Source organism: Elgaria multicarinata, chromosome 18 (assembly GCF_023053635.1).
Source record: "Elgaria multicarinata webbii isolate HBS135686 ecotype San Diego chromosome 18, rElgMul1.1.pri, whole genome shotgun sequence".
Classification (NCBI taxonomy): Eukaryota; Metazoa; Chordata; class Lepidosauria; order Squamata; family Anguidae; genus Elgaria; species Elgaria multicarinata.
This window is the reverse complement of record NC_086188.1, coordinates 2,413,445-2,419,881: the sequence shown is the minus strand read 5'-3', so window position 1 is coordinate 2,419,881 and position 6,437 is coordinate 2,413,445. Positions and strand designations below refer to the sequence as shown.

The 6,437-nt window shown below is 49.4% G+C and overlaps 1 protein-coding gene across 1 annotated transcript; it reads left to right on the top strand.

Moving 5' to 3' along the window:
* Positions 1-898: 898 nt before the first annotated feature.
* SELPLG (selectin P ligand) lies at positions 899-5,757 on the top strand. Its single transcript, XM_063143858.1, has 2 exons — positions 899-1,052; positions 3,898-5,757. Exon 2 carries the CDS (start codon positions 3,904-3,906, stop codon positions 5,521-5,523), a length of 1,620 nt encoding a protein of 539 aa, XP_062999928.1. The 5' UTR covers positions 899-1,052; positions 3,898-3,903; the 3' UTR covers positions 5,524-5,757.
* The last annotated feature ends 680 nt before the right edge of the window (positions 5,758-6,437 follow it).

Genomic DNA, 6,437 nt, shown 5'->3' with positions numbered 1-6,437 from the left:
TTTTCTTGGAAGACCAGTTCCCATGCGTTCCCACACACTGGTTCTGGAACAGCTGTCCACCAGACCCGGGACTTGAAAGTCCTAGCACAGCCTTCCTCAACCTGGGGCGCTCCAGATGTGTTGGACTACACCTCCCAGAATGGGGCAGTCCAACACATCTGGGGCGCCCCAGGTTGAGGAAGGCTGTGACCTAGCAGAAACCCCAAGATGGTGTTTTTTTATTTTGATCTTTCGAACGTCATTTCCCCCAATACCAAGGATTCCCCACGTTCACTTTCCCCAACCTGGTGTCCTGCAGATGTTTTGGACAGCAATTCTCAGCATTTGCACAAGCAAGTGAGAACGGAAGTGACATCGAAGGAGTTGTGAAATATATTCCTGTAAGGCCTCCGGTCCAGAAGTTGGTTCTCTTGCAAATAATGCCTGTAGACTTGACAAACAAATCAGGGTGGGGTAGTTTTGCTGCTGAGCAATGCTGCACATTGCATGCAGACCTGGGTATGTGTGTATACAGTATGTCTCCAATCTGTGAAGTCTGCTGGAGAGGATTTTCCCTTATCGGGGACATCACAGATTCGCAGAAGTCTTCTGTGCCAAGGCCCTCATTGGGAAATGCTCCTGTGCTTGCCATGGAGCTGGTCCTCATTGTGCTTGAACATAGATTTTTTAAATTTCTTTCGAAGCTCAACTCCCACAGCAATTAAGGGCCACTTTTTGAATTTACATATAGTTTCAACTTAATGGCCTGAGTCTTGACGGGTCCCCTTCCCTTCTTTTGTGGAGGAGACAAGCTCAGAACTTCTTTAAAACAGTAACAACCACAAGAATCGCAAAACGCCAGTCTGAGGGCTGGCTTGTTGAGATATCCTGTGCAAACTATCTTAGGGCCTCCTAGCCCCACCTCTTCTCATCTGTATGTGCTCACGCACACAGCCTCTCCTGCAAGAGGAAGCTGCATCATGAGTGTTCTCCAAAACCGCCTCAACTCTTCCGATTTTGCTTTTTCGTCTCATGCCGCCCAGCTGTAGGTTTCCTGTTTTGTCCAGTACCAGGTAAGACAAACTTGGGTGGGTGTGTCTAGGGGTCCGAGAGGCATTTGCTAAGCACCACATCTCCGCATTCTGTGCCACTGTGAACAAATGCCACCCCGTGCCCTCATTTAGCTGTTCTGCAACTTGGGCGTGTAGCTTTTAGGATGGGAAGGAAGCTGTGCTGTTGAGCCGGGGTCTGCTCCTTCTCACCCACGCTTTGACTAACCCATGGGCTGTATTAGGTCTTTAAATTGTGTGTGTATTGTTATTTTAAAGACATCCCTCCTGCCCCCCTGGGCAGGGGTCCTGTGCATTTAAACAGTAGTTGGGCCTGTAGGAAATAATCCAACAGGACCACCTTCAGTGCCTCCCTTTTTGGGGGGACAGAAAGGTGGGGTCCTAATAAAATAAACATGCATTTTCAGAGGCAAAAGTCCTTCCAGTTGCAGTTTGAAGCAGGTCTGATTCTTAGCGGTTTTTCTTTTGGCTTTGTGGTGCTGGACAGTTCAAGAGCCTGCAAAGCGCTCAGCTGGGGGTTGAAGTCTAAACACATCTGGAGTCTAAGCACATCTGGGTTGATCTGGAAAAAAATGGGTCAGGCTGCTCCAAGAATTTGAACCTCTAAAGTTTTCCCTCCTTCACTTTTTACAGCTTTCGCTCTTCTTCAGCGTCTGGCTCTCTCTGACGACCAAAAGGTTTATTTCTCCCTAACATGACTCCACCCTCACTGACCCCTAAGTCTACAACTCTGTCCCCAAACATCTACCTGGTTCTCTCTGGCTTCCAACGCCTAAGCTTTGGCTTCCAACTCTTAAACTTGCCTTCCCACGAGAATTTGCTCACACCCATTCTTATCTTTCGCCTTCCTTTCCTTATGGTATCATTGTTAATCAGAGAATGTAGGCTTATTGCAGGCAGAGACCTAGCAACCAGTTTTGCTCATGAAAATAAATATGTAAGCTGTACACTGACAATGTTTTATGAAATTTAACTTATTTCCTTCTTGGCTTCCCATATCCTTTTCTTTCTTGGTTTTTTTTAAAGAAACCACCTAAAATCTCTTTCTGTGTGGCTGGGCTCAGTGACGTGAGAAAGATAAGTGTCTGTGGTTTTCACTCTGCCCATCCTGCTCTGTGCTTTTGATCTACACAGGAAATAGCTCAGAAAAGGCTGTCCTGTCCAGTTCCAGGCAAGCTTGCATTCACGCTTTGGAAATCACAAACTTCAAACTTAAGCAACACAAAGCCTTGCTTTGAGGTGTCTTGAAATCTAACAGATTTGCCGCGACTCAAAACTCATGATGATAAACCTGCTAGTCTTTGAAGTGCCACAAGACTCTGGTTTTGGGCGTGGCTGGAATGACCCCTGGAAAATAATTCAAGATTGCATTACAGAGAAACAAATCTGTGTTCTATCGAGTCACACCACTGGCACACCTAGCCCAGTATTTATTAAATTTAATTTATATACCGCTGAATTGACAAATTCCCTTGGGGTTGTTTGCAATCATAAAAGCCCCAAACAAGAAAAAAACCACCATTCCAATAGTACAGCAGCATTAAAAATATCAAAAAGCCAGCAATGAAGTTAGCAACCAAGAGCAAGAGATGAAAGATTCCATTCCTGCTGGAAGAGGAAAGTGATAGGCTGGCGCCTAAATGTCCACAGGGAAGAAGCCAGGCAGATCTCCCTGGGAAGGGCGTTCCACAGATCCGGGGGCCTTGGTAGCCACCCGTTGCACCATTGTGGTCAGCGGTGGCCAGAGAAGCGACTCAGAAGTAGATCTTAACAATATCATCAGAAGTTTAGGCTCTGAACCAGTCTTTCCCAGGCCAGTGGCGGCTGGTGGCACCAGTGAATGTGCTCCGGGTTTCAGTCAGAACCAAGGCGCTCTCCGACGTGCTTCTGCAGGGTTTCATGTGGGCTTCTTTCCCAGACATTGGCCAAGCAGAGATTCGTCCACTAAACGATTGTCCTTCCCTATTGATACCAGTAATGTGAACTTGGTAGGGCAGCTCCATTTTGTGTGGTAAAACTCTTCTTCAAACGAACCCCCTCTTGAACCAAAGTTTATCCAAAATCCTGCCCAGAAAAATGCTAGAGAAGTCAAGGTCCAGTGCTAGCATTTAATCTGACAGGCTTAGAACTTAAACAAAGCTGGTAATCAAGGGAAGACAACCCCTGAGCCTGTACAGAATGCATTTTACTTAACACTGAGTATCCCCCACCAGCCCACATCCATCTGGGATTGGGGAGAATGAGAACCGGGCCAAGAGGACACAGCTTCCAGAAAGTAACTCTTTCAAAATGTCTTGGGTAGAACATGCTGCTAGACCTCATGGAAATGGGTTCTCTGCCATGCTTGGTTTAATAATAATAGTAGAGGCCTGGTCCCTGCCTTACAGAGCTTACGGACTACACAGGACGTAACATAAGGGAAGGAAAATGGAGGCAGGGATTTAAATAGGGAAGCAAAATGTAGTGGTTTCATTTGCATGTGGTTAGATTTAATGAAAGGCTGAATTGCAGGTGGACCTGGGGAACTAGCAGGTTATGCCCAAGGCTTCATGGAAACGGTGTTTTTGAGGTGAACTTTGAAAGACGCACCAGATGGCATCATACAGATGTTTTAATAGTTGGAACTGTGGGGCGGGATATTCGAAACAATGGATTAATTAGTTAAAAGTAAGCCAGGTTATTGGGGAGGGGTCAGGGGAGGCACAGCCCCCCCCTGTTTCTGTCCTAAATGTGCTTCCCCATCTCCCTCATCATACTGAACCACTCAGCAGCCATTTTGGGAGCACAAGGGAGGGAAGATGTGGGGTGAGACCTGTGGAGAAATATTAATGTGTGTACTTGGCTCTAGGTAAAAATGGCTTTGCTCTGGCTGTTGACAGTTCTCTCAAGCGTCTTCCTCGCTGGCAGTTACAAGCTCCCGGCCCGAAAACGCCTTGGTCAAGATGGTGCCAGTCGGGAGGATGTGGGGGCCAGTGCTGCATCTACCACGCAATGGCTGTGGCTGGACAATGAATCCTCTCCGTCCCCTGAAACGCTGGACAGCGCCAATGTTTCTACGGCAAACCTCGCTGGTGAGGAGGACATGGAGGCAAACAGGCTCCCTGCCGAAACGGACTCTCCGTCGGCTGCCCCACCAAGGTGGGAGTGGAAGGCGACGGGAGGTGGAGGCCACGAATCGCCTCAGTTACCCCGCAGGAAGAGGCAGGCTGGTGTAGCTGCTAAAGGGAAAGCCACGCCTGTTTCCAAAGGCAAAACCGCTGGAGCTTCTCATGCAACAGCAACTTCTGACACCCTCGGGACGACCGCCTCAGGCGTCGCTGCCACAGCAGTTGTCTTCTTAAATACCACAGGCATTACGAGCCCAACTCAAGCGCCTCCACTGACCTCCAGTGAAGCAATGGATGCCAAAGGCAGACGCCGTCACGTTGACAAAGCCGGCACAACGGTGCCTCGAGTCTCTTCAGAAACGGGGACCGTTCCATCGACCACTGAATTTTGGTCATGGTTGGATGATGAATCCACGGCATCACCTGAGACTTTTGTGTCCACAGTGACTCTGATGCCTGGCTTTCACACCACCAGGCCTGGCATCAGAGCAAAGGGGAAAGATGTTTTTCCTCTCAGGACAGCCACGGCTGCTTCTACCACAGAATGGCTGTGGCCGGATGATGAATCCACTCCATCCTCTGAGACTCTGGCCAGCTCAAATGTTTCCACAACGACCCCGAGCCAGGGCTTAGGGGCTGCCCCCAGAGCAAGGGGAAAGTCTGGTTTTCCTCATGCAACGGCCACGGCTGCTTCTACCACAGAATGGCTGTGGTCGGATGATGAATCCACTCCATCCTCTGAGACTCTGGCCAGCTCAAATGTTTCCACAATGACCCCGAGCCAGGGCTTAGGGGCTGCCCCCAGAGCAAGGGGAAAGTCTGGTTCTCCTCATGCAACGGCCACGGCTGCTTCCACCACAGAATGGCCGTGGCTGGATGATGAATCCACTTCATCGTCTGAGACTGTGGACAGGGCCAATGTTTCCACAGCGACCCCGAGCCAGGGCCTAGGCCCGCCTAGATTTGTCCTCAGCGGAAAAGGAAAGACTGCTCTTCCTCCCAAAAGAACCACGGCTGGCACCACTCCTGCCCGGGCGGATCCTCCCGCAGCAGGGCCCCTCGGTGGCACGGGCCCCTTGGTTGGGAAGTGTCTGCTGGCCATCTTCCTCTTGGCCCTGGTCGCCGGCATTTTCATTGTGATCACGGGCGTCTTGGCCACCATGCTCTGGCGCCAGAAGCGGGCCTACAAAATGAACCAGCAGCACCACACAGAGATGGTGTGCATTTCATCCCTGCTGGCCACGGAAGAGGCGGAGGAGGCCGCCAGGAGGGCGCCCCGAGTTAAAAGGGTGAAGATGCTGGGGGAGAATGGGTCGGAGGCCGAGATGGACAACTTGACTCTGAACAGCTTCTTGCCGGAGCATTGACTCTGTCTCTGTCTCTCTCTTCCTACACCCCAGGCTTCTCTCCGGTCCGCTCAGATGGTCTCTTTCTCGAACCTCCAAAAGTGTGTCTAATTCAAAGCACCTTTGTTTAGCACCTGCTCAGTTCCAAAGTTATGTTTAAAATACGTGCGCATCGTAGATAATCGGCAGCGCGGCTGCACAGAGAAAAGTGCGGTTCTGTAACCTGTCTAAATTAACGCCCGTTGAACAGCTTGACATCTTTTCTATCCTTTTGCATCATTGGGCTTGATTTTCTCGTCAGAGGGAAGGAGCTGTGTAGAACGCCTGGGTCCCCTCCCTATCTCCAGCCACTGGAAACCTTATACGACCACCACTCTGGCTCCTGAAGTTTTCAGCAGTCATAGCTCAAAGCCCTTTCAAGTCTCTTTTTTCAAACCATCATGCCTAGAAACTTGCCTTTAAAACAACAATGACAAAAGGTTGGATTCCCCCCCACACACAAGAGCAGAACACACCCAAATAAGTTTAGCATGACCAAAAACATTAGATGTGTAAGCAAGTACAAATAACACAGGATTGCAGACAAGGAAAGAGACAGGCCTGGTGTTGTGAAAGCCAGGCACCTTGGAGAGCTCGGAGCGGATTCACCAGACTCCACTTTATATATGTCAGGTATTTGATTTGAAAGTGTTCATATCTAAGTGGAAGTTTTTCTGGAACTGAAGAACAAAAGTAACAACCTCTGAGATAGCCATCTCAAGGTCTTTGAGAGCAGCCAGGATGTGCAGCAAGGCCTCTCTGACCAAGGCCATTTGGCCATGGTTTTTTCCCCTTTTTCTTGAGGCATCGCAACACAATCCCGGTGATGCAATCCGGTGTTCATATTGCATGTGGACACTATGATTGGCTCACAAGGCTATTAATATGTGACATGT

Coding starts and splice junctions, on each gene's coding strand:
- SELPLG (XM_063143858.1), top strand. CDS start 3,904: ATGGCTTTGCTCTGGCTGTTGACAGTTCTCTCAAGCGTCTTCCTCGCT.